The sequence below is a fragment of the Leucoraja erinacea genome, chromosome 22 (assembly GCF_028641065.1).
Source record: "Leucoraja erinacea ecotype New England chromosome 22, Leri_hhj_1, whole genome shotgun sequence".
NCBI classification, from domain to species: domain Eukaryota; kingdom Metazoa; phylum Chordata; class Chondrichthyes; order Rajiformes; family Rajidae; genus Leucoraja; species Leucoraja erinaceus.
The window spans coordinates 35,197,286-35,224,826 of NC_073398.1; the positions used below are offsets into that span (position 1 = coordinate 35,197,286).

General features: G+C 49.1%; 1 protein-coding gene across 2 annotated transcripts; it reads right to left on the bottom strand.

The window, feature by feature from the left end:
* Window positions 1–59: 59 nt before the first annotated feature.
* On the bottom strand, window positions 60–27,433 carry rbm17 (RNA binding motif protein 17). 2 transcript variants are annotated; one of them, XM_055653463.1, is made up of 12 exons: window positions 27,287–27,433; window positions 23,772–23,909; window positions 22,212–22,328; window positions 21,019–21,185; window positions 19,543–19,646; window positions 18,322–18,378; window positions 17,264–17,405; window positions 10,741–10,892; window positions 8,719–8,804; window positions 7,546–7,644; window positions 2,905–2,977; window positions 60–694 (listed from the first exon to the last, which is right to left on the bottom strand). In XM_055653463.1, exons 2-12 carry the CDS (start codon window positions 23,892–23,894, stop codon window positions 591–593), a joined length of 1,224 nt encoding a protein of 407 aa, XP_055509438.1. In that variant the 5' UTR covers window positions 23,895–23,909; window positions 27,287–27,433; the 3' UTR covers window positions 60–590. The 2 variants fall into 2 exon arrangements, with proteins under 2 accessions (XP_055509438.1, XP_055509437.1); XM_055653462.1 differs by having other exon boundaries at window positions 19,543–19,676.
* Window positions 27,434–27,541: the final 108 nt, after the last annotated feature.

The following is a 27,541-nucleotide window of genomic DNA, read 5'->3' on the forward strand; positions in this document are numbered from 1 at the left end:
AGGTGATAGCAGGTGGAAGAATAAACACCTGATGGAAGTCAGCTAACAGTCTTCTGGAGTAACTCCGCAGGTCAGGCAGCATCTCTGGAGAAGAGGATAAAGTGAAGTTTCGGCTCAAGACCCTTCTTCAGGCTCTTAATCTTGCATCTGAAGACAGGGCTCGGACCAAAACATCATTTATTCCTTCTCTCCAGAGACACTGCCTGATCCGCTGAGTTACTCCAGCACTCTGTGTATCCATCTTCTCCACAGATGCTGCCAGACTCGCTGAGTTACTCCAGCATTTTCTGTCTAACGTTGGTGTAAGCCAGCATCTGCAGTTCCTCCCTACACCAGTGATAGGTGGATGCAGGTGGGGGGGGGGGGGAGAGGTGCGGGGTGTTGAAGGCCCCTTGTTCCAGAGGTGTTGCCCAGCCCACTGAGTTACTCCAGCACTGTGTTCCATGTAAGATCCCCGCATCTGCAGTTCCTTGTAGCTACGACTTAGGATGGCTGTCGACATTGTAAGGGTCGATCATAATTCTCCTCCTGCATCTTCATGCCCAAAGGAATGTTGACTCCGTTGACTGAAGGCCAAAGGGCCGGCACTTTCAGAAGAGGTCCCCCAGGTCCAACTGGCGGAATTTGTCCAGGTTGTAGAAGCAAGCCTTCACCACTCTGCCCCCGAAGTATCTCGTGTTCAGGTCCACCACGGCTGGAATAAAGACAGCAAGGTTTGCTACTGTGTGGACAGATGTTAAAATCACCCAGTTTTACATTAAGACCACTAGCAGTGGTAGTTCGTAAGTTCTAGGGGCAGGATTAGGCCATTCGGCCCATCGTAAGAATTTCATTGTCCTATCTGGGACACTGACAATAAACTCTCTTGACTGTAGACAAAAGTGCTGGAGAAACTCAGCGGGTGAGGCAGCATCTATGGGGTGAAGGAAATAGGCAACGGTTCGGGCTGATGTGGGGGTGGGGGGGGGGGGGGAAGAAGAAGAAGAAAGGAAGAGGCGGAGACAGTGGGCTGTGGGAGAGCTGGGAAGGGGAGGGGAAGGAGGGAGAAAATAAGGACTACCTGAAATTGGAGGTCAATGTTCATACCACTGGGGTGTAAACTACCCAAGCGAAATATGAGGTGCTGCTTCTCCAATTTACGCTGGTCCTCACTCTGGCCATCGACAAAAAGGTCGGACACGGCCCAAAACGTTGCCTATTTCCTTCGCTCCATAGATGCTGCTGCACCCGCTGAGTTTCTCCAGCATTTTTGTCTACCTTCGATTTTCCAGCATCTGCAGTTCCTTCTTAAACACTCTCTTGACCCTTAGGTAGACAAAAATGGTGGAGAAACTCAGCGGGTCCTCATCCATGAAGCGAAGGAAATAGGCAACGTTTCGGGCCGAAACCCTTCTTCAGACTGACGTGGTCTTGACCCTTGACTCGCCTCCAGTCTACTCCGCCATTCAATCATGGCCAATCTATCTCTCCCTCTCAATCTTTGTGGACTGTGCAACACAATTGATTTATGACATCTGAAAACTGACTATGTTCGTTGCCAGGGGAACGGCCTGCAAAAACAGCTCCCTCAATACAAATATGTACGCTATTAAACGTTAGCAATCTGTCTCGCTAAGAATATTAAACAATATGCTGTAGCTGCTGGCAGACGTCAAAGATATACGGAGATGCGTAAACATCCTTTGTACAAATTCTTTCCTTTTTTCTTGTATGACTAAGGGAAAAATAATTTTGTTGTTTCTTCATTGAAGACAATAACAATAAATTAAATCAAATCAAACGATGTCTAGCATGCAAACGTTAAGGACTTTGTGGGTCATATGCAGCAGGATAAATCAACCCCATCTAAGGAAGAAAAAAAATCCCTACCATATTTTACTAAATCCTATTTTTACCTAAGCTGATAAAAGAAAAACGACTGTTTCATTTGGTAGGTAGACACAAATGCTGGAGAAACTCAGCGGGTGAGGCAGCATCTATGGGGCGAAGGAAATAGGTGACTCTGTGAAACGTCACCTATCCATGTTCTCCACACATGCTGCCTGACCCGCTGAGTTACTCCAGCACTCTGTGAAACGTCACCTATCCATGTTCTCCACACATGCTGCCTGACCCGCTGAGTTACTCCAGCACTCTGTGAAACGTCACCTATCCATGTTCTCCACAGATGCTGCCTGACCCGCTCAGTTACTCCAACACTCTGTGAAACGTCACCTATCCATGTTCTCCACAGAGCCTGCCTGACCCGCTGAGTTACTCCAGCACTCTGTGAAACGTCACCTATCCATGTTCTCCACAGATTTTGCCTGACCCGCTGAGTTACACCAGCACTCTGTGTCCGACTCTTATCTGCCTGCATATACTCCATGTCCTTCCATTCTCTCTTTATCCATATGCCTATCTGAAAGCCTCCTAAATGAATGAATAGGTTTATTGGCCAAGTATTCACATACAAGGAATTTGCCTTGGTGCTCCGCCCGCAAGTGTCACCATGACATGCGGGTGACGTTTCGGGTCGCGACCCAGAAAGCATCTATGGAGCGAAGGAATAGGCGACGTTTCGGGTCGAGACCCTTCCGGGTCTCGACCCGAAACGTCACCTATTCCTTCGCTCCATAGATGTTGCCTCACCCGCTGAGTTTCTCCAGCGTTTTTGTCTACCTCCTTCACAATGAATGTAATGTAAAGGTAGTCCAGGAATGGAAATTGTTTAAAAACGAGGTGGGCACATCCCCTCTGTAAATTGCCCCCTAGTGTGTAGGGAGTGGATGAGAAAGTGGGATAGCATCGAACTGGTGTGTGAACGGGTGATCGATGGACGGCGTGGACTGGGTGGGCCGAAGGGCCCAGTTTCCGTGCTGGATTATCAACGTGGTTAGTTTTATCATTAGTACAAACTGTTACCTTTGATTGCCGACTCAACACGCTCAAACTCGATAAATATCCGCACGGCTTCATCGTCAGGTGCTCCAGGAATCTGCAGAAGTACAGAGAGAGAGAGTGAGAGAGTGAGTGGGAGAGGGAAAGAGAGAGAGTGAGAGTGAGAGAGTGAGTGGGAGAGGGGAGAGAGAGAGAGAGAGAGAGAGTGAGAGAGAGAGAGGGAGAGAGAGGGAGAGAGAGAGAGAGAGAGAGAGAGGGGGAGAGAGAGAGAGAGAGGCAGAGAGAGAGAGAGAGAGAGAGAGAGAGGGAGAGAGGAGAGGGAGAGTGGAGAGGGAGAGGGAGAGAGAGAGGAGAGGGGGAGAGAGAGAGGGGGGGGGAGAGAGCGGGGGAGGGGAGAGGGAGAGGGAGAGGAGAGAGAGAGAGTCAGAGGGAGAGTCAGAGGGAGAGGTCAGAGGGAGAGTCAGAGGCAGAGGGAGAGGGAGAGGCAGAGTCAGAGGGAGAGGGAGAGGGAGAGGGAGGAGAGGCAGAGGCAGAGGGAGAGGGAGAGGAGAGGGAGGGAGAGGAGAGGCAGAGAGAGGAGAGGGAGAGGGAGAGGGAGAGGGAGAGGGAGAGGAGAGAGGAGAGAGGGAGAGGAGAGGGAGAGGAGGGAGAGAGAGAGAGAGAGAGAGAGAGAGAGGGAGAGACATTAAAGGCAGGAATCTGAACGCCTTTGGAAAGGCCAAACGCAGGTCAGGGTGAAGTATAAAGGACAGGACAGAGAACAATGGGACCGACCGCATTTGGGAAAAACAAAGAAGCGGGTGTGTAATGATACAGGACTGAAACCAGGGCCAATAAAGCTGAACACAACAGTGTAGGTTCACCAGGTTAATTCCCAGGATGGCAGAACTGACATATGATGAAAGAATGGCTCGACTGGGCTTGTATTCACTGGAATTTAAGAGTTCTTATAGAGCCATATAAAATTCGTAAAGGATTGGACAGGCTAGATGCAGGGAAAATGTTCATGGTGTTGGGGGGAGTCCAGAACCAGGGGTCACAGTTTAAGAATAAGGGGTCGGCCATTTAGGACTGAGATGAGGAAACACTGTTTCACACAGAGAGTTGTGAATCTGTGGAATTCTCAGCCACAGAAGGCAGTGGAGGCCAATTCACTGGATGTTTTCAAGAGAGAGTTAGATTTAGCTCTTAGGGCTAATGGAAACAAGGGATATGAGGGGAAAAGCAGGAAAGGGATATGAGACTGGCTGACATTTTAAATTTCGTTGTACATGGTCCATGTTACAATGACAATAAAGAAACTATTCTATTCTATTCTGATTTTGGGTGATCATATTGAATGGCGGTGCTGGCTCGAAGGGACGAATGGCCTACTCATGCACCTATTTTCTCTGTTTCGATGCACAACTGCCAAAGCTACAGGTGCTAGAATCCCAAGTGGAACGCAGAATGTTGCAGTAACTCAGCGGGTCAGGCACAATAGCCGTGGTTTCGATTAGAATCAGCAGTCTACTGGGAGAGATTGGATGAGCGTTTGACGGCACTGGGCCTGTACTCGCTGGGGTTTAGAAGGATGAGGGGGCAACCACATTGAAACGTAGCAAACAGTGACTGTGGAGAGGATGTTTCCACTAGTAGAAGAGTCTGGGACTGGAGGTCACAGTCTCAGAATAAAAGGACGTACATTTAGAAAGGAGACGAGTAGGAATTTCTTTAGTCAGAGGGTGGTGAATCTGGAGGCCAAGTCAGTGGATATTTTTAAGACAGATTCTTGATCAGTACGGGTGTCAGGGGTAATGGGGAGAAGGCAGGAGAATGGGGATGAGAGGGAGAGATAGATCAGCCATGTTTGAATGGCGGAGTAGACTTGATGGGCCGGTTGCTTAATTCTGCTCCTATAACCGATGAACTTGACAGGCTAGGAGTTTATTCCTTGGAGCACTGAAGGATGAGGGGTGATTTTATAGAGGTGTATAAAATCATGTCGGGATTAGATTGGGTGAATGCCCAGAATCTTTGTCTGACGAACCAGAGGACATAGGTTTAAGGTAAGAGGGGAAATATTTAATAGGAACCAAAGGGGTGAATTTTCTTTTCTTTGCACATACATGCAGAATGGAGGTTTATGGAACGAGCTGCCAGAGGAGGTAGTTATAACAGTGACAGTTACATGGATAGGAAAGGATCAGAGGGACAGGGACCAAATACAAGCTAAGTGGGAGTAGTTTAGATGGGGCATCGTGGTCAGCATAGACGAGTTGGGCCGAAGAGCCTGTTTGCATGTTGTATGTAGACAATAGTTGGCATGGACCCGATGGGCCGAAGGGCCTGCCTCTGTGCTTCATGAAGGCATAAGTCGAGGTCGCGTCTCAAAACCACTAAAATTCGGTAGTCAGAGACATAAGGTCATAAGGGATAGTAGAATTATGGCATTCGGCCCATCAAGTCTACTTCGCCCTTCATTCGTGGCTGATCTGTCTCTCCCTCCTAACCCCATTCTCCTGCCTTCTCCCCATAACCACTGACACCCGCACTAATCAAGAATCTATCTATCTCTGCCTTAAAAATATCCACTGACTTGTGGCCTCAACAGCCGTCTGTGGCAAAGAATTCCACAGATTCACCACCCTCTGACGAAAGAAATACCTCCTCATCTCCTTCCTAAAAGAACGTCCTTTAATTCTGAGGCTGTGCCCTCTAGTCCTGGACTCTCCCACGAGTGGAAACATCTTCTCCACATCAACTCTATCCAGGACTTTCACTATTCGGTAAGTTTCAATGAGGCCCCCCCCCCCCATTCTTCTAATCTCCAGCAAGTACAGGCCCAGTGCCGTCAAACGCTCATCATAGTTTAAACTGCAGCTGTGCTGTCTAGGATAAGAGGCAGCAGTAACCAGGCGCTGTTCCTGGTAAAGCAGCCACCTCTCAGGCACAGGCGTGTCAGGACAGGCTTCCTCCTGAAAACAGCAGCAGGAAACAAAGGCAAACAGTGCTGGGCTTTTAAGTGATTCTACTGAAAAGGAAATCGAGAAGCTTCACAAACATTTCTGCCTTTCTAAAGTTTGGCCCAGAAAATAGTTACTGATTTTGAAATGGATACAAAGTGCTGGAGTAACTCAGCGGGTCAGGCAGCATATAACCATATAACAATTACAGCACGGAAACAGGCCATCTCGGCCCTACAAGTCCGTGCCGAACAACTTTTTTTCCCTTAGTCCCACCTGCCTGCACACATACCATAACCCTCCATTCTCTTCTCATCCATATGCCTATCCAATTTATTTTTAAATGATACCAACGAACATGCTGCCACCACTTCCACTGGACGCTCATTCCACACCGCTACCACTCTCTGAGTAAAGAAGTTCCCCCTCATGTTACCCTTAAACTTCTGTCCCTTAATTCTGAAGTCATGTCCTCTTGTTTGAATCTTCCCTATTCTCAAAGGGAAAAGCTGGTCCACATCAACTCTGTCTATCCCTCTCATCATTTTAAAGACCTCTATCAGGTCCCCCTTTAACCTTCTGCGCTCCAGAGAATAAAGACCTAACTTATTCAACCTATCTCTGTAACTTAGTTGTTGAAACCCAGGCAACATTCTAGTAAATCTCCTCTGTACTCTCTCTATTTTGTTGACAAAATAGCATCTGTGGAGAACATGGATAGGTGACGTTTCACAGAGTGCTGGAGTAACTCAGCGGGTCAGGCAGCATCTGCGGAGAACATGGATAGGTGACGTTTCACAGAGTGCTGGAGTAACTCAGCGGGTCAGGCAGCATTTGTGGAGTTGCTGGCCCTCCACCTTTGTTTTGGGTAAGTCTGAAGAAGGGACCCAACCCAAAACATAAACTATCCATGTTCTCTGGAGATGCTGCCTGACCCGCTGAGTTACTCCAGCACTTTGTGAAATGTCACCTATCCATGTTCACCACAGATGCTGCCTGACCCGCTGAGTTACTCCAGCACTGTGTCCTTTTATACATCAAACCAGCATTTTCAGTTCTGGGGGAGGGGGCGAGAGAGGAGAGGGAAGTGAACACAGCAGCTACTTGAAGTGAGAGATGTCAATGTTCATGCCGCTGGGGTGTAAGCTGCCCAAGCAAATATGAGGTGCTGTTCCTCCAATTTGCACTGGGCTTCACTCTGGCCATGGAGGAGGCCCAGGACTGAAACGTCAGTGTGGGAATGGGAGGGGGAGTTGAAGTGTTGAGCCACCGGGAGATCACTTGGGCGAAGGCGGACTGAGCGGAGGTGTTGGGCGAAACGATGACCAATGTATGCTTGGTCTCGCCGATATATGGGAGCCCACACCGGGAACAACGGAGACAGTGGAGGAGGCAAAGTCAACGTGTATCCAATTTCAGTCTGAAGAAGGGTTCCGACCCGAAGCATCATCTATTCATTCCTTCTCTCCAAAGATGCTGCCTGACCCGCTGAGTTACTCCAGCATTTTGCGTAACCCAGCATCTGCAGTTCCTTCAGACACATTTTCCCTTGCCTTGCTCCATGCTCCTGCCTTCTGGGACATTTCTCGGTCTGTGTCAGAGACGACTATTTCTGTCACAACGACTTTGAAGTAAAGAGGGAGATAGACGTCGACGCACCAAAGCACCTTGAGCAGAAGCCAAGCCCACCATTTGAAGCAGGCGCACGCACGGTTCTTACCTCGAATATGACACACTTGGTCACTTTGCCGTACTTTTCACACTCCTCCTTGGTTTCACCTTCCAGGTCATCATCAACCTCCCCCGAGCCAACCATGTTCTGGAAGAAAAGGATGACACAAGGTTAATTCCCGGGATGGCGGGACTGTCATACGATGAGAGAATGGAGCGGCTTGGCTTGGACACTGGAGTTTAGAAAGATGAGAGGGGATCTTATTGAAACATATAAGATTATTAAATGGCCTGTCCCACTTTCACGACCTAATTCACGACCTTTGCCGAGTTTGCCCTTGACTCGTACTCGCAGTATGGTCGTCACAAGGTTGTAGGTAGGTCGTAGGTAAGTTGTGAGGCTAGTCGTAGATACTCATGGCATCAAGTAGGTCGAGGCGTTTTTTCAACATGATGAAAAATGTCCACAAGTAAAAAAGGTCGTGAATTAGGTCGTGAGAGTGAGACAGGCCCTTAAGGGTTTGCACACGCTAGAGGCAGGAAACATGCTCCCGATGTTGGGGGCGTCCAGAACCTGGGGCCACAGTTTAAGAATAAGGGGTCGGCCATTTGGAACCGAGATGAGGAAACACTTTTTCTCACAGAGAGTTGTGAGTCTGTGGAATTCTCTGCCTCAGAGGGTGGTGGAGGCCGGTTCTCTGCATGCTTTCAAAAGAGAGCTAGATAGGGCTCTTGAAGATAGGGGATATGGGGAGAAGGCAGGAACGGGGTACTGATTGGGGATGATCAGCCATGATCACATTGAATGGCGGTGCTGGCTCGTAGGGCCATATGGCCTACTCCTGCTCCTATTGTCTATTGCTTATTGAACAAAATAAAATGATTGGGTAGATGCACAGAGTCTCTTGCCCAGAGTTGGGGAAATCGAGGACCAGAGGACACGGGTTCACGGTGAAGGGGAAAAGATTTAATAGGAATCTGAGGGGCAACTTTCAACTGTCAGGAATCTGAGGGGTAATCTCTCCTCCATCGGCTCGTAGCACTGCACTGCACTGCCCACACCCAGTCTAAAGAAAGGTCCCGACCCTGTACGTGTTCTCTCCCCCCCGTGATGCTGCCCGGCCCGCTGAGTTACTCCAGCACTCTGTCTCTCTTTTTGTAAACCAGCATCTGCAGTTCCTTGTGTCTCTCTCTCTCTCTCATGTTTTTTTTTATTCCTTACCCGCAGTAGAACCACTTTAGTGGGATTTTTCAGGATCTCTGTCAGAGGGTTTGCTTCTGATTTCTTGGACGCAGCAGGCATTTCGACTGTTAATAAAGCAAATACATCGCAAAGATTCAGGCATCACTCTCCATTCGTACGTTCAAGGAGCAGAATTAGGCCATTCGGCCCATCACGTCTACTCTGCCATTCAATCATGGCTGATCTATCTCTCCCCCCAAACCCCATTCCCCTGCCTTCTCCCCATAACCCCCATACTGATCAAGAACCTACCAATATCTGCCTTAATAATATCCAATGCCTTACCCTCCACAGCCATCTGTGGCAATAAATTCCGCAGATAAGCCAGCCTCTGACTAAAGAAATTCCTTCTTCTTCTTGCGTATGGGGTGCACAGCCTAAAGTTGCAGGCCAACTTGTTCTATTTGATCTTATTTGATTGTGCACGCCGGGTTGATTGCATTCGTCGAAACAGGGCGGACCACGTGAAGGTTGCAATCTCCCCACCCCAAATTCCTCCTCATCGCAGTTCTGAAGGTACAACCTTTTATTCTGAGGCTACGAGTCCTAGACTCTCCCACTAGTGGAAACATCTTCTCCACTTCCACTCTATCCAGGCCTCGGTACGTTTCAATGAGATCCCCCCCCTCGTCCTTCTAAACTCCAGCGAGTGCAGGCCCAGGGCCATCAAACGCTCATCATACATTAACCCAATCATTCCTGGGATAGATCTCGCGAGTCTCCTCTGGACCCTCTCCAGTGCCAGCACATCCTTCAGAGACGGGGCCCAGAACTGCTCATCATACCACAAATGAAGTCTGACATAGAGCCTCAGCATTACATCCCTGTAACCTATACAACAGAACTCCAAATATTTTTAAACCCCATTCGGTAGGTGGGAATAGTGTAGATGGGACATGTTGGTCAGCATGGAATAGTTGGGCTGAAGGGCCTGTTCCTGTGCTGTAATGACTGCAACATTGAACCATATTGTGGTTGCATGCAGTTCATATTATTCCTTTTCTATTAATTGCAAAGGTGGCATCTGTATGAACAAGATGTGGCAGACTAACAATAGACAATAGGTGCAGAAGTAGGCCATTCGGCCCTTTGAGCCAGCACCGCCATTCACTGTGATCATGGCTGATCATCCCCAATCAGTACCCCGTTCCTGCCTTCTCCCCATATCCCCTGAATCTGCTATCTTTAAGAGCTCTATCTAACTCTCTCTTGAAAGTATCCAGAGAATTGGCCTCCACTGCCTTCTGAGGCAGAGAATTCCACAGACTCACAACTCTCTAGGTGAACAAATTTTTCCTCATCTCCGTTCTAAATGGCTTACCACTTACTCTTAATATGTGGCCACTGGTTCTGGACTCCCCCAACATCGGGAACATGTTTCCTGCCTCTAGCGTGCCCAAACCCCTAATAATCTTACATGTTTAAATAAGATCCCCTCTCATCATTCTAAATTCTAGAGTATACAAGCCCAGTTGCTCCATTCTATCAACATATGACAATCCAGCCATCCCGGGAGTTAACCTTGTGAACCTATGCTGGGCTCCCTCAATAGCAAGAATATCCTTCCTCAAATTTGGAGACCAAAACTGCACACAATACTCCAGTTGTGGGCCTCACCAGGGCCCTGTACAACTGCAGAAGGACCTCACAGAGAGTTGTGAGTCTGTGGAATTCTCTGCCTCAGAGGGCGGTGGAGGCCGGTTCTCTGGATGCTTTCAAGAGAGAGCTAGATAGGGCTCGTAAAGATAGCGGAGTCAGGGGATATGGGGAGAAGGCAGGAACGGGGTACAGATTGTGGATGATCTGCCGTGATCACAGTGAATGGCGGTGCTGGCTCGAAGGGCCAAATGGCCTACTCCTGCACCAATTGTCTATTGACCACTTTGCTCCTATACTCAGCTCCTCTTGTTATGAAGGCCAACATGCCATTGGCTTTCTTCGCTGCCTGCTGTACCTGCATGCTTACTTTCATTGCGGCAGGTACAGGTGGGCAAGTGTTACCTTTCTCTGCGCTGTCACCGACGATGATCTTCCCTCCTCGTTTGCTGGTCTTCTCCACGGACAGCGCGGTGCTCAGCCCCTGCTCGTGCTTCCCCAAGCCTTGCCCTTCACGGAAGCCGTATTTCTGCATGATTTTGTGCGCCACCGTGCCGCTGATGAAAACAGAACCATACAAAGAATTAAAAGACTCACCAACTTTCTGTTCTAAGCCTGTTCTGAGCCAACACTATTTCAAAGACGTTTCCTTAATTATGGCCTGATAACGGCGAACAAAATTAATACTTAAATTTTGGAAACACACATCAGTCCCTACTGTAAAGATGTGGATTACAAACATGTCCGAGACACTACATTTGGAAAATATTAGACTTGTCTTGGCAGAAAACCCAGATCAATTTTTCAAGACGTGGACACCCTTGACCGAATTTTTACGAGAAAGCTGTACAATAATTGTATAATTTTACATGCCAAAGGTTTTATTCTTGTACAATTGCTTCTAATAAAATAAAAAATAAAAATTCCCCTCCCCGTCTACTTCTCCCAGACAAAAATGGCGGCACGGTGGCGCAACGGTAGAGTCACTGCCTAACAGCGCCAGGGACCCGGGTTAGATCCTGGCCACGGATGCTGCCTGTACGGAGTTAGTACGCTCTCCCTGTGACCGCGTAGGTTTTCTGCGAGATCTTCACGCTCCAAAGACCTGCAGGTGTATAGGTTAATTGGCTTTGGTAAAATTGTAAATTGGCCCGAGTGTGTAGGATAGAACTAATGTACGGATGATCGCTGGTCGCTGGGACTCAGTGGGCCGAAGGGCCTGTTACCGTCCTGGATCTTGAAAGTAAAGACTACCGCGAGGGTCTAGGCTTATTTGTGACATCCTTTACCATCTACCGAATAAGATGAAAGACAAACCAAGTTGACAATGCAAGTCTTCGATAAACAGCAAGTTACATAGAAACATAGGAAATAGGTGCAGGAGGAGGCCATTCGGCCCAGCACCGCCATGTCATTGTGTCTTATCATGGATGATCGTCTCTCCAGGGGATCTTATAGAAATAACAAAATGCCTAAGGCCTTCTAGATGCCCATTATTCCCTTGATTCCACAAGGGCCCCTAGAGCTTTCTATCAACTCTCTCTTGAATCCATCCAGTAGTTGACAGTTCATGGCCTGCCCACTGCCCTCTGTACGGGACAGGGAATTCCACAAATTGCACAACTCTCTGGGTGAAAACGAGGGTCTTTTTCTCACCTCAGACTTGAAATGGCCTCCCCTTTATTCTAAGATTGTGGCCCCTGGTTCTGGACTCGACCAACAATGGGAACATTTTTCCTACATCTAGCTTGTCGAGTCCTTTTATAATTTTATATATTTCTATAAGATTCCCCCCTCATCCTTCTAAACTCCAGTGAATATTTTATATTTTTTTGTTTCTATAAGACCCCATCCCCTCATCCTAAACTCCAGTGAATACAAGCCTAGTCTTTTCAATCTTTCCTCATATGCCAGTCCCACCATCCCAGGGATCAATCTCGTGAACCTGTGCTGCACTGCCTCAATCATAAGGATGTCCTTCCTCAAATTAGGAGACCAAAACTGTACACAACACTCCAGATGTGGTCTTACCAGAGCCCTATACAACTGCAGAAGAACCTCTTTACTCCTATACTGAGATAGTCTTGTTATGTCGTGGTGTCCTCACCTCACATACAATTGACTGACCTTTAGATGGATATGAAATGCAGGAGCAGAATTAGGCCATTCGGCCCATCGAGTCTACTCCATCTTTTAATCATGGCTGATCTATCTTTCCTTCTCGACCCCATTCTCCTGCCTTCTCCCCATAACCCCCGACACCCGTATTAATCAAGAATCTGTCAATCTCCGCCTTAAAAATACCCATTGAGTTGGCCTCCACAGCCGTCTGTGGCAATGAATTCCACAGATTCACCACCCTCTGACTAAAGAAATTCCTCCTCATCACCATTAAAAGGTGCGTCCTTTTATTCTGAGGCTGTGCCTCTAGTCCTAGGCTCTCCCACTAGTGGAAACATCCTCTCCACATCCCCTCTATCCAGGCCTTTCACTATTCGGTAAGCTTCAATGAGATGTCCCCTCATTCTTCTAAACTCCAGCGAGTACAGGCTGTGTTATCAAACACCGGAAAGGTTTTATACCTGAAATCTTAATATTAGGTTTTAACTGAAATATATGCAGATGCTAGCATCCGTTGCATTATGATCTACTTCCAATGACAACAGCCAAAAAAGACAGAGTGCTGGAGTAACTCAGCGGGTCAGGCAGCATCTGTGGAGAACATGGATAGGTGACGTTTCACAGAGTGCTGGAGTAACTCAGCGGGTCAGGCAGCACCTGTGGAGAACATGGATAGGTGACGTTTCACAGAGTGCTGGAGTAACTCAGCGGGTCAGGCAGCATCTGTGGGGAACATGGATAGGTGACGTTTCACAGAGTGCTGGAGTAACTCAGCAGGTCAGGCAGCATCTGTGGGGAACATGGATAGGTCCGAAACGTTGCCTATTTCCAGAAGGATTTTGGCCCCGAAACGTTGCCTATTTACTTCGCTCCATAGATGCTGCTGCACCATAACTCAGCGGGTCAGGCAGCATCTGTGGAGAACATGTATAGGTGACGTTTCACAGAGTGTTGGAGTAACTCAGCGGGTGCAGCAGCATCTATGGAGCTAAGGAAATAGGCAACGTTTCGGGTCGAAACCCTTCCGGGTTTTGGCCCGAAACGTTGCCTATTTCCAGAAGGATTTCGGCCCCGAAACGTTGCCTATTTCCTTCGCTCCATATATGCTGCTGCACCATAACTCAGCGGGTCAGGCAGCATCTGTGGACAACATGGATAGGACAATTGGTTTGGTCGTAATCATATTTTTCGGTCCAGTGCTGCCCCCTCATGGTTGAGGCGTTTAATAAACAGTCGCAATTGCTTGTTCTAAAATAAAGTGCTGGAGTCACAAGTAACCGTAGAAGCGTATATCTGAAATAGATGCAGATGTATTATGATCTACTCCCTCGCCTCAATTACAATAGTCAAAAAAGACAAAGTGCTGGACGACCTCAGCAGGTCAGGCAGCATCTGTGGAGGGAAATGGGCAGCATTTCTGATCAGCACCCTTCAGATCAGAGAAGGAAGCACCCGAACCACCATCTGTCCATTCCCTCCACAGATGCTGGGGACCTGCCAATGCTCCTCACTTCATGTGAAACAATTGGATAAATTGTAGTACATGGGCCTTCATGATATTCGTGTTGGTGTTCCACAACCACAGACGACTGCAAAAAGTGGCGAACACTGCCCGGTCCATCACGGGTACTGGCCTCCCCACCATCGAAGGGATCTACAGGAGGCGCTGCCTCAAAAAGGCAGCCAGCATCATCAGAGACCCACACCACCCTGGCCACTCTCTCATCTCACCCCTGCCATTGGGAAGAAGGTACAGGAGCCTGAAAACTGTAATGTCCAGGTTCAGGAACAGCTTCTTCTCTACAGCTATCAGGCTATTGAACGCAGACTTGGTGGCAGACACAAAATGCTGGAGTAAATCAGCAGGATAGGCAGCTTCTCTGGAGAGAAGGAATGGGTGACGTTTCGGGTCAAGACCCTCTTCAGACTGATGTCGGGGTGGAAGATTGCAACCTTCACGTGGTCCGCCCTGTTTTGACTAATGCAATCAACTCGACGTGCACAAACGGAAGATCAAATAGAACAAGTTGTCCAACAACTTTAGGCTGTGCACGCCACACAAAAGAAGAAGACTGATGTCAGGGGAGTGGGCGGTACATAGATAAGGAAGTGTACGGTGTGAGGTGTGAAAACAGAACAAAGGAAATGGAGAACAAGGATCACTTCCCTTTGACGGTTTTCACACTTCCTTATCTATACATTTCCTCATGTAAGTACTGCCCAACATTGATGTATTCTACATTTTCCATGATCTACATTTAGACAACACATGATTACGATCAAGTCGTCCAGATACAGGATAAAGGGAATAACGTTTAGTGCGGGATAAAGTCCAGTAAAGTCCGATTAAAGATAGTCCAAGGGTCTCCAATAAGGTAGATGGGAGTTCAGGACCGCTCTCTAGTTGGTGAGAGGACGGTTCAGTTGCCCGATAACAGCTGGGTAGAAACTGTCCCTGAATCTGGAGGTGTGTGTGCGTTTTCTCACTTCTGTACCTTTTGCCCGATGGGAGAGGGGAGAAGAGGGAGTGGCCGGGGTGAGACTGGTCCTTGATTATGCCGCTGGCCTTGCCGAGGCAGCGTGAGCATTTGGTTTTAATGTTTTCAGTGTGAAAACCAGGGGTCACATGTTCCAAATTTGAATGAGAAACAGGAAAAGAACAAAGGTATGTGGCACGAGAAACACTATGCTGGGAAAGGAAATTAAACACAATAGGTGCAGGAGTAGGCCATTCGGCCCTTCGAGCCAGCACCGCCATTCACTGTGATCATGGCATATCATCCACAATCAGTACCCCGTTCCTGCCTGCTCCCCATATCCCCTGACTCTCCGCTATCTTCAAGAGCTCTATCTAACTCTCTCTCATCCAGAGAATTGGCCTCCACCGCCCTCTGAGGCAGCGAATTTCACAGATTCACAACTCTCTGGGTGAAAAAGTGTTTCCTCATCTCCGTTCCAAATGGCCTCACCCCTTATTCTTAAACTGTGGCCCCTGGTTCTGGACTCGCCCAACATCGGGAACATGTTTCCCAACATGTACAAATGACACACTGCACAAATAACAAGTGAATCCAATTTGATAAAGACATGAAGGACAGGGTGAGCAGATGGGAATAAATGCGACCTCTGTTCCAAAATTTAAAAAAACTCCCCGAGCCCCCACAGTCAACAGAGAAGCTTACAGCTCAGAGGGATTTCCCCCAATTAGAAACTAATGAAGCTGGCTGTTTCATCTCTGTGGGTGCTGAAGTTGGGATATAGACACAAACAGGCAAATCAGATGAGTTTATCATGGTATCATGTTCTGCAAAGACCTTGTGGGCCGAAGGGGCTGTTCCTCCGCTGTGGTTTTAGTTTAGAGATACAGCGCGGAAACAGGCCCTTCGGCCCGCTGAGTCCGCACCGAGCAACGATCACCCCGCACGCTAACACTGTCCTACACTCACTGGGGACTATTTCAAATTTTACCAAGCCAATTAACCTGCAAAGCTGCACGCCCTTGGGAGTGTGGGAGGAAACCGGAGCACCCAGAGAAAACCCACGCAGGTCACGGGGAGAACGTACAAACTTCATATAGACAGCACTCGTGGTCGGGATCGAACCCGGGTCCCTGCCGCTGCGCCACCCAGTGCTGTACTGTTATATATTCCCTTACTTGATCGCTGCATTGTATTCATTACTAGATTTTTACTGAATGTATGTACTGATGTGTTTCAAATACAGTGGCACAAGTTGTCTAAAAGTGCCTGGTAAAAGGTTAGCCAGCATTACCTCTAATTTATCATCATTACTTATTTATTTTGTTGTGTTGTTGTGATAATGAACCTGTGAGGCTGCAGCAAGTAAGCGTTTCATCGTTCCGTTTCTGGTGCACACACACAACAATGAAACTCACTCACAATTGAACCTGCCGGCGAGCCGTGGCCACCCATGGACAGCGGGCTTGGCTCGCCCGCCGTGGAGACGGCAACCCGCTAGAGACCAGTCTCCTGCTCGACCCCCCAACACCGGCAACTGGGAAGGAAGGTGGAGGGAGTCGGCAACGGGTGCTGGACAAAGGGCCGTTTACAAGATGGCGGTGAAGAGAGGAGAGGATCGGCGTCGCCACGGCAACGGGCCTTTGAGGCCTAGATAAGACTTGGTTCATATACCGTGTGGGCACCAGAAACGTGGCGACTCGGTGTACTGTCGCGATGGAGTCTATTATTACACCACAGCTGTTGCACTTTTAAATCTTTGCGCTCATTTATAGTGTGATTTTACTGGATTGTGTGGAAAATTCAGAGTTTAACTGTACCTAGGTACATGAGATCATAAAGTATCAACATCATTCCCCCTCTCCCCTCTCCAATAATGAGACGGCAGGGTGGTGCAGCGGTAGAGTTGCTGCCTCACAGTGCCAGAGACCCTGACCCCTGGTGCTGTCTTTATGGAGTTTGTACGTTCTCCCTGTGAGCTGCGTGGGTTTCCTCCATAAGCCCCAGTCTCCTCCCACACTCTACAGACGTACGGGTTTGTAGGTTAATTGGCTTGGGTTAAAAAAATTGTAAACTGTTCCTAGTGTGTAGGATAGTGTTAGTGTACGGGGTGATCGCTGGTCAGCGTGGACTCGGTGGGTCGAAGGGCCTGTTTCCACGCTGTATCTCTAAACTAACCTAGGGTACGAGGTGATCCCTGGTCAGATTCGATGGGCCGTAAAGTCTAAAGACCACACAAAAGAAGATAAAGCAGCGTTCTTCAAAAATCAATTCACTGTAAAGGGGACGAGTAGCAGCGGGAGTTCGACAAGGTGGTCTTGTGTGCCTACCCCATGTTGGCGATGAATGAGTTGGTGGGGCCAGGCGGTGAGCGAGGTCTCTCGGGCTCTTCGTACACCGGTGGTGGGATGGCAGCTTTGACGGGGGCATTCCGAGACCGGGGCTCCTCCTCGTACTGGAACGTTGGGATGACTTCAAAACAAAACAAAACCAAGCGCAAATCAGCACCAAATATTACGGATCAGTGGACCCGCCTTCCAACTTGCCCTGAGAATTTAAGACACAACGTGCTGGAGTAACTCAGCGGGTCAGGCAGCATCTGTGGAGAACATGGATAGGTGACGTTTCACAGAGTGCTGGAGTAACTCAGCGGGTCAGGCAGCATCTGTGGAGAACATGGATAGGTGACGTTTCACAGAGTGCTGGAGTAACTCAGCGGGTCAGGCAGCATCTGTGGGGAACATGGATAGGTGACGTTTCACAGAGTGCTGGAGTAACTCAGCGGGTCAGGCAGCATCTGTGGAGAACATGGATAGGTGACGTTTCACAGAGTGCTGGAGTAACGCAGCGGGTCAGGCAGGGGCTTTAAGCCTTTTTCCTTCCATCACTGTGAGGAGGTGTCTGGTAGACTCACTGTGGTGGGTGTTAAACTGTGTTAAGTGTGTGTTTTGTTATTTTATTCTATGTTATGACTGCAAGGTGCGCAATTTTGTTCAGACTGAAATGTCTGAATGATAATAAAGGATACTTTACTTTTTACTCAAACTGTGAAGAGAGGGAATGGGTGACGTTTTGGGTCGAGACCCTTCTTCAGACCATCCTCATGTTTCCATCTTTGTACCTTCGACCACCAAGCCACGAGCCCAGTTCTCCCATTCTCACGTCTCGACGCGAAACGTCACCCAGTCCGTCTCTTCAGAGATGCTGCCCATCCCGCTGAGTTACTCCGGCACTTTGTGTCTATCAAAGAAGCACTTAGTTTAACTCAGAATTCAAGGACGTTCCTTTAGGAAGGAGATTTGTGTCTGTCTCCGGTTTAAACCAGCATCCTTCCCGCACGTTTTACCCAAAGGCAGTTTGGTTAATGGACGTTATTCATTCTACGTACGTTCTTTATCCTTTTCAACGAGTGATGAGGGCGGGGCGATGGCGGCTCCTCCCATACCTAAAACACAAAACAAAATTATTACAATGTGGCCGGTGCCAAATGCAAATTAAATTCAGCGAAACAGCGGCAACAGTGGTGCAGCGGGTAGAGCTGCTGCTTCCACAGCACCAGAGACCTGGGTTGGATCCCGGCCTCGGGTGCAGCCTGTGGGTGGAGCTTGCTCATTCTCCGTGACCAGCTTGGGTTTCTTTAGACAATAGACAATAGGTGCAGGAGTAGGCCATTCGACCCTTCGAGCCAGCACCGCCATTCAATGTAATCACTGCAGATCATCCCCAATCAATACCCCGTTCCTGCCTTCTCCCCATATCCCCTGACTCCGCTATCTTTAAGAGCCCTATCTAGCCCTCTCTTGAAAGCATCCAGAGAACCGGCCTCCACCGCCCTCCGAGGCAGAGAATTCCACAGACTCGCAACTCTCTGTGAGAAAAAGTGTCTCCTCGTCTCCGTCCTAAATGGCTTACTCCTTATTCTTAAACTGTGGCCCCTGGTTCTGCGTGTCCAAACCCTTAATAATCTTATATGTTTCAATAAGATCCCCTCTCATCCTTCTAAACTCCAGAGTGTACAAGCCAAGCCACTCCATTATCTCAGCATATGATAGTCCCGCCATCCCGGGAATTAACCTTGTAAACCTACACTGCACTCTCTCAATAGCAAGAATGTCCTTCTGAACCTTCTGAATTTTGTAGTCGGCAAGGCAGTACACTGCATATCGCCAACTTGGACAATTAAACATTTTATCAAGCCAATTTTCTCCAAGATCTTCGGTTTCCTCCCACACTCGAAAGACGTGCAGGTTTGTAGGTTAATTGGCTTGGTGTGTGTGTAAATTGTTGTGTGTGTGTGTGTGTGTGTGTGTGTGTGTGTGTGTGTGTGTGTGTGTGTGTGTGTGTGTGTGTGTGTGTGTGTGTGTGTGTGTGTGTGTGTGTGTGTGTGTGTGTGTGTGTGTGTGTGTGTGTGTGCGTGTGTGTGTGGTGTGTGTGTGTGTGTGTGTGTGCGTGTGCGCGTGTGTGTGTGTGTGGGTGTGTGTGCGTGTGTGTGCGTGGGTGTGTGTGTGATAGCGTTAATGTACGGGGATCGCTAGTCGGTGCGGACACAGTGGGCCCAAGGGTCTGTTTCCGCGCTGTATCTCTAAATCTAAACTAAAGAAACACTCACTTCTTTTCCGCCTTTCCTTCTCCCTGTCTTCATCATCTTCGTCTGATTCTGGGTCGGGTCGTCTTGCGAAGCCGCTGGGTTGTTCGTGCCGTTCCTTCCTTCTCCTGGAAGGTTCAACACACAGAAATGGTACGCTGAAAAGCATATATTTCTGTTTTTTTAAACAAACACTCACTGTTTTGCTGATTTTCATATGAACTGTAAAATGACATTAAATCAACCGAGTCGTACAGACATGCTGTGCGAAAACACACCCTTCGGCCCGACACGTTCATGCCATCCCGACGCCCCACCTATGCTAGTCCCGTTTGGCCCATATCCCTCAATATCCTTCGTATTTGTGCAGGAGGAGGCCATTCGGCCCTTCGAGCCAGCACCGCCATTCATTGTGATCATGACTGCCGTCCCCTATCAATAAGCCGTGCCTTTCTTCTCCCCATATCCCTTGACACCACTAGCCCCTAGAGCTCTATCTAACTCTCTCTTAAATCCATCTAGTGACTTGGCCTCCACTGCCCTCTGTGGCAGGGAATTCCACAAATTCACAACTCTCTGGGTGAAAATGTTTTTTCTCACCTCAGTCTTAAATGACCTCTCCTTTATTCTAAGACTGTGGATCCTGGTTCTGGACTCGCCCAACCTTGGGAACATTTTTCCTGCATCTAGCTTGTCCAGTCCTTTTATAATTTTATATATTTCTATAAGATATACCCCTCATCCTTCTAAACTCCAGTGAATACAAGCCTAGTCTTTTCAATCTTTCCTTGTATGACAGCCCCGCCATCCCAGGGATCAATCTCGTGTACCTACGGACCGGTGGGGACGGGAGAAGGGGTCATCACTGGGTGGTGAGGACTAATTTTTCCCAGAGAAAAAGGCACAGAGGCAGAGACGACGGAAGAAAAGCTTTACAGCGCAGCGGACCAGGAACTGGTTGAGGTGGGGCGGAGGGGAACGAAGGTGAGACCGTGCGGAGGTCAGGGGGGGGGGGGGGGGGGGGACAGTGAAGAGCGGCAGATGCTGGTTTACACCGAGGATTGACACAACATGCTGGAGTAACTCAGCGGGTCAGCTAGCATCTCTGGAGAGAGGAAATGGGCGACTTTTCGGGTTGAGAATGTCAGAAGAATGGTCTTGACTCGAAACGTCACATATTCCTTTTCTCCAGTGATGCCGACCAGCGATCCCCCCACACTAACGTTATCCTACACATACTAAGGACAATTTATACCAATCCAATTAACCTACAAAACTGTACGTCTTTGGATTGTGGGAGGAAACCGAAGATCTCGGAGAAAACCCCACGCAGGTCCCGGGGAGAATGTACAAACTCCGTACAGAAGCACCCCTGGTCAGGATCGGTCTCGGGTCTCTGGCGCTGTGAGGCAGCAACTCTACCGCTGCGCCACCATGACGCCCCATGTCCCCGGCATTGTTAAACCAGCATCTGCACTTCCTGGTTTTCACGTCACTTACTTCTCCCTCTCTTCTATTTCTTTCTGTCGCTCCAGCTCCCGCTGCCTCTGCCTGTCCTCCCGCTGGCGTTTCACAACCTTCTCATAGTCGTTTGGGTACATGGGGTCGTACTCGTCGGCCAGAGGGATCAGCACCTCGCCCGTGGAGAAGCCACTGGGCACCGGGTCCTTGGGAGGAACAGCAACGTTAGACGCGGTCATTAAACGTCACTCCCGCATGAACAGAATAACCGTGATCAGGATACTGAAGCAGCATTCGGCCTATCCATTCTGCTCCGCCATTCGATCGCGGCCAATCTATTTTTCCCTCCCAAACCCATTTGGTTTAAAGTTACTGCATTGGAACAGGCCCTTCGGCCCACCGAGTCCATGCCAACCAGCGACCACCCGTACACTAGTTTAATTTAGAGAAGCAGTGCGTAAACAGGCCCTTCGGCCTGCCGACCAGCGATCACCCTGTACACTAGCACTATCCCACACACAAGGGACAAGTTAAAATTAGCCAATTAGCCTACAAACCTCATCAGGTCATGTGAGGGGAGCAGAAGTAGGCCATTTGGCCCATCAAGTCAACTCTGCCATTCAATCATGGTTAATCCATCTCTCCCTCTCAACCCCATTCTCCGGCCTTCGCCCCATAACCCCTGACCTGCAAGTCTTTGTAGTGTGGGAAGAAACCGGAGCACCCGGGGAAAAGATACAAATTCCCCTCATGCAACAATCGTAGTCAGGATGGAACTTGGGTCTCTGGCGTTGTGAGACAGCAACTCTACCACTGCTCCACCCACATGTCTTGAATGCAAATCCACGTGTTTCTGTAGGAGGGAATCAAACTCTTGCATTTGAACTCTTCCTCCACTAGTAGGTCACGGTGGCGCAGCGGTAGAGCTGCTGCCTTACAGCGAATGCAGCGCCGGAGACCCGGGTTCCATCCCGACTACAGGTGCTGCCTGCACGGACCTGCGTGGGTTTTCCCCGAGATCTTCGGTTTCCTCCCACACTCCAAAGACATTCGGGTTTGTAGGTCAATTGTCTTGGTAAATGTAAAAATTGTCCCTGGTGGGTGTAGGATGGTGTCAATGTGCGGGGATCGCTGGTCGGCGCAGACCCGGTGGGCCGAAGGGCCTGTTTCCTGCGCTGTATCTCTAAAGTAAGACTAAACTTCGAAAGCGAATGAGGATTTATAACAATCACCTTTAAGCCAGAGGCGATGTGAGGTGGCGTGTCAACAATCTGCCGTTCCTCGCCAGCAGCGGCACGTTTCAGGTCGATCACGGGAGCCAAAACCGAACTCTGCTTCGAACGCTGGGTCTGAAAACACAGACAGAAAGTGTTCCCACGTTACTGCTCAATCACAATGAATCCGTCTCATTATAAAGAGAGTAAATAAGATGCAAAGGTAGACAAAAATGCTGGAGAAACTCAGCGGGTGAGGCAGCTTCTATGGAGCGAAGGAATAGGTGGCGTTTCGGGTCGAGACCCTTCTTCAGACAGAATGCTGCACCACCCGCTGAGTTTCTCCAGCATTTTTGTCAACCTTCAAGCTTTACTGATCATCAGCCGGCAGAAGTGACGGGGATACACCAGTCAAGTATGCTACATACACTTGACTTCCCCATGCTGCCACTTCAATGAACAAAGATTAACATGGTGTTTTTATACTGGGTATCAATCGCATTCCAAAGCTATTAGTTTAAGAAGGAACTGCAGATGCTGGAAAATCGAAGGTAGACAAAAATGCTGGAGAAACTCAGCGTGTGAGGCAGCATCTATGGAGCGAAGGAAATGGGCAACGTTTTGGGCGTTTTCTCCTGCCTGTCGGAGGCGAACTTCCTCAGGCTGTTAAGCTGCTGCAGAAAAATCGTTCCGACTTCTGTTCTCGGAAGTTAAAAAAAATAAATTGCGGGGCAATTTATTTGCTGGAGTAAAATAAAAAGCTACTTCTAACGCCGTCAACGCCTACAACGGGACGGATCTCACGTAGGGGACAAAACAAAATGTAAGCCATCTATTTTACACATAAACTTGCTTCTTAGGATGACTTTAATCAAAATTTCCGTGGCGAAAATGGGATTTTGGCCCCATACGAACCGGCAGAGTTTTTCCTGCCAATATGGGGTTCAAATTCACCGCAAATGCAACGTTCCAATCGATCTCGTTCCACAAAAACCCCCTCGCAAGATGATTAAAATGCCCATTAATTTACAGGAATTAAACATTAAATTCTTTCCATTTGGCCTATAAATTAATGACAATGAGATTTAAAAATCATGTTATATTGTGAATTCTTGTGTGAATGTTATTTGGACACTTAGGCTATTTTAAAATGTTAACCATTTCTTAAGAAATGGATAGATGTTTAGATTTAGTAATTGAATTTTGTAATTAGCTACATTTAGGTAACTAACGAATTATATGCTTTAATTTCAGGTCATCCAAGTAAGATTGTTTCATATTTGTTTCAGAATGCTTCAATCTATAATAACTGAAAATTTCATTGTTCTCTTAATTTTTAAGAAAGTTATGGGCATTTGACTGTCCTTGATCACAGCTTTTGAGTTAAGTCAATGGAAAAGCAACAGGGAACAAGATGCTAATTTCAGAGTATGAAAACGGCCATAACTTTTTTAATACTGAAGATATGAAAGTGAATTAGGTGTCAAATTAAACTTCTTTTTATGCTTTATCTGATGGGATAAATTGCAGACTTGATTTTTAAAATCTCAAAATGTTGTAACATTGCTAAATTATTACCTTTGTTTGTGTCAGCGTGGCTTTCTTCACCTGAAGCTGAGACTGCAGGAGTTTGAAGTTCTTGGACCAGCCTTCTGTTTTCGAGTCGCTCGTCTCCACGGCCAGGTCATCGTAGAGCGACATTCTTTCTCTTCAGAGCTGCAATGAACAGAGAGCTTCGCCAGTGCTTAGGCAACAACCCGATTACGCCAGCACTTTGCTCAACACGGATTCATTTCCCAAATGGCTCAAGCGAACAGGGGGGTGAATTGGTGGCACGGGTAGTCATTGGGAGTGGCACAGCACTGGCAATGGCTCAATTGTAATCATCTAGTGTACGCAACACGAGCAACACGGTTAGCACGCAACACGAGCTTTTCACTGTACCTCGGTACACGTGACAATAAACTAAACAGAAACTGAGCGGCGCGGCGGGTAGTACCGTTGCCTCACAGCGTCTGAGACCTGGGTTCAATCCCGATCTCCACCCTGAGTTGTCTGTCTGTGTAGAGTTTGCACATTTGAGGAAGGACATTTCAAATTTGTGGAAGGAGCTATTGAGGGAGTGCAGCGTAGGTTCACGAGATTAATTCCCGGGATGGCGGGACTGTCATATAGAAACATAGAAAATAGATGCAGGCGTAGGCCATTCGGCCCTTCGAGCCTGCTCCACCATTCAATATGATCATGGCTGATCATCCAACTCAGTTGATATGTTGATAGAATGGAGCGGCTGGGCTTGTATACTCTCGAATTTAGAAGGATGAGGGGGAATCTTATTGAAACATATAAGATTATTAAGTGTTTGGACATGCTAGAGACAGGAAACATGTTCCCGAATCTAAGGGCCGCAGTTTAAGAATAAGGGGCAAGCCACTTTGAATGGAGATGAGGAAACAACTTTTTCCACACAGAGAGTTGTGAATCTGTGGAACTCTCTGCCTCGGAAGGCAGTGGAGGCCAATTCTCTGGATGCTTTCAAGAGAGAGTTGGATAGAGCTCTTAAAGATGGCGGAGTCAGGGAATTTGGGGAAAAGGCAGGAACGGGGTACTGATTTTGGATGATCAGCCATGATCACTGTGAATGGTGGTGCTGGCTCGAACTCCTGCACCTACTGTCTATTCTCCGTGTGTCCACATGGGTTTCCTTTGGGTGTTCTAGTTTCTTCCCATATCCCAAAGACATTCGGTTTACTGGCCCTATGTAAATTGCCCCCGATTGCCAAGGGAGTTGATGAGAAAGTGGGATAACATGGAACTAATGTGACAGGGTGATCGACGTGGAGTCAGTGAAAGGAAGGCGGCCTGTTTCCCCGCTGTATCTCTCAATCAGAGAACTAGAGGACATAGGTTTAAGGTGAGGAGCGGAAGATTTAATAGGAATCTGAGGGGAAATTTTTCATGCAAAGGGTGGTGGGTGTATGGAATGAGTTGCCGGAGGAGGTAGTTGAGGCAGGGGCTATTCGAACGTTTAAGAAACGATTAGACAGGTACATGGATAGGACAGGTTCAGTGGAGCACGAGCCAAAAATAGGCAGGCGGGACTCTATGTCTCTAACTAAACTAAACATGCTATTGCCACGTAGTTCTAAGAACAATGGTCTAATCATGACGGTCGATACAAAACGCTGGAGTAACTCAGCGGGACAGGCAGCATCTCTGGAGAGAAGGAATGGGTGACGTTTCACATTTATTGTCACATGTACCAAGATACAGAGAAAAGCTTTGTTCTGCGTGCTATCCAAACAGATCAGATAATACCAAACATAAATACAATCGTCAAACTCCAGTACAATAGGTGGAGCAAAGGGGAAGATACAGAGTGCAGAATATAGTTCTCAGCATTGTAGCGCATCAGTGCCACAGACAAAGTCCAATGTCCGCAATGGGGTAGAGGTGAATCGGACAGTACCCCACCTTATGGAAGGGCCGTTCAGAAGCCTGATAACAGAGGGGAAGAAGCTGTTCCTGAGTCTGGTGGTGCACGCTTTCAAGCTTCTGTACCTTCTGCCGGACGGGAGCGGGGAGAAGAACGAATGACCGGTATGGCACAGGGACAAGTCTTTGATTAAGTCGGCTGCTTTTCCGAGGCAGCGCGAAGTGTAGATGGAATCTTCTCCCTGCTCCCGTCCGGCAGAAGGTACAGAAGCTTGAAAGCGTGCACCACCAGACTCAGGAACAGGTTCTTCCTCTCTGTTATCAGGCTTCTGTACGGTCCTTCCATAAGCTAGGGTGCTGTCCGATTCACCTCTACCCCATTGCAGACATTGGACTTGTGGCACTGATGCTCTACAATGCTGAGAACTATATTCTGAACTCAGTTTCGTCCCCTTTGTTCTACCTATTGTACTTGCGTTTGACTTGATTGTATTTATGTGTAGTATTACCTGACCTGTTTGGACAGCATGCAAAACACAGCTTTTCACTGTACCTCAGTACACGTGACAATAATAAATCTGAATGTAAAATAGGCAGTGGGAATGGGATTTAGGGGACAGGGCGACTGTGATGCAGGCTGCGGCGATTTGAGGGAAGGTGAAAGCAGGAGTGGGTTGAAAAAGATTATGGGGAGATGCGTGTGGGGGTTGAAAGGGTGAGGGGCGCGGAATGGGAGAGGCGAGGACGGTGGGTGGGGGGTGGAGTGAGAGAGTGAGGGGGAGCTACAGGGTGAAGGGGGGGAGGATGGGGAGGGAGAATGGAGAGGTTGAGGGTAAAGGGGAAGGAGGAGGCGAGGAGTATGGGAAACATGTGAAGAGAAGGGCGGACGAAGGAGGGAGGGGAGTGTGAGTGAGGGGTGGGTGGACGGAGGAGGGAGGTAATGAGGGGGAGTGTAAGGGGAGGGGGAGGGGAGTGAGTGAGGGACGGGTGGAGGGGGAGGGAGGTAATGAGGGGGAGTGTAAGGGAAGGGGAAGGGGAGGGGAGGGGAGGGGGGGTGGGGTAATGAGTGAGGGAGGGGAAGGGGAGTGAGTGAGGGACAGGGGGGGAGGGAGGTGAGGGGGAGTGTAAGGGGGAGGATGGGGAGTGGGGGATGGGGGGGGAGAGGGGAGTAGTGAGGATGGGGGGGAGAGTGGAGGGGGTAATGAGGGGGAGGGGAGTGAGTGAGGGGGGGGGGAGGGAGGTGAGGGGGAATGGAGTGTCAGGGAAGGGGGTAAGTGAGGGGGGTGGGGGGAGGGGGAGGAGGAGTATGAGGAGGGGGGGGGGGAGGAGGAGGGGAGTAGTGAGGATGGGGAGAGTGGAAGGGGGTAATGAGGGGGAGGGGGGGGGAGTGAGTGATTGGAGGGATGAGTAGTGAGGATGGGGAATGGAGAGAGGTAATAAGGGGGTTGAGGGGGGGGGTGTCCCGGGCCCAGCAGGTTGGGCCCCGCATCAACAACCTCCTCCCGCCTCCCCGGTATCCGCCGCCCGCTATTCCCTGCCGCCCCCCCTTGCCCCTTGCCCCCGCCCCACGGTAGGCGTTGTCCCCATTACCCCCCCCCCCCCCACCCCCCCCCCCCAGACCGCCTTCACTGTCACCCATTCCCCCTCCCCTCCCTCACCCTCGTTGCCGGGGTGCGGGCCCCGCGTGTCCGTCCCATCCGCCGCTCCCGCCGCTGCCGGGCTCGCTCCCGCGCGGCGTCTGACGTATCACGGCGGCCGGGTGCGCGCACGTCAGGCAGGGGGGGGGGGGGGGCTCCTCCAGCAGCTTTGGTTCCAACGCCCCCCCCCCACGTGACGCGCTGTCCCACCACGTGACGCGTGCCCCCCCCCCCACCCACGTGACGCGCTGCCCCACCACCACGTGACGCGTTGCC